A 208-nucleotide genomic window follows, 5' to 3' on the forward strand; every position below is an offset into this window, starting at 1 on the left:
GCTCTTCTCCTGCTCCTTCGCCCGCGCCGCCTGCGACCCCAAGATCGTGAACATCGGCGCGGTGCTGAGCACGCGGAAGCACGAGCAGGTGTTCCGCGAGGCCGTGAACCAGGCCAACAAGCGGCACGGCGCCTGGAAGATCCAGCTCAACGCCACCTCCGTCACCCACAAGCCCAACGCCATCCAGATGGCCCTGTCGGTGTGCGAG

At 66.8% G+C, this 208-nt stretch overlaps 1 protein-coding gene across 1 annotated transcript in view; it reads left to right on the forward strand.

The window, feature by feature from the left end:
- The window catches only part of GRIN1 (glutamate receptor, ionotropic, N-methyl D-aspartate 1), a gene marked incomplete at its 5' end in the record, with an annotated part of 48,234 nt that overhangs the window by 12,914 nt on the left and 35,112 nt on the right, over positions 1-208 (forward strand). Inside the window, 1 exon segment of the mRNA XM_014529681.1 lies at positions 1-203. Within this exon segment, the coding sequence (XP_014385167.1) occupies positions 1-203 (203 nt within the window).

The sequence above is a fragment of the Myotis brandtii genome, unplaced genomic scaffold (genome assembly GCF_000412655.1).
Source record: "Myotis brandtii unplaced genomic scaffold, ASM41265v1 scaffold691, whole genome shotgun sequence".
Lineage (NCBI taxonomy): Eukaryota > Metazoa > Chordata > Mammalia > Chiroptera > Vespertilionidae > Myotis > Myotis brandtii.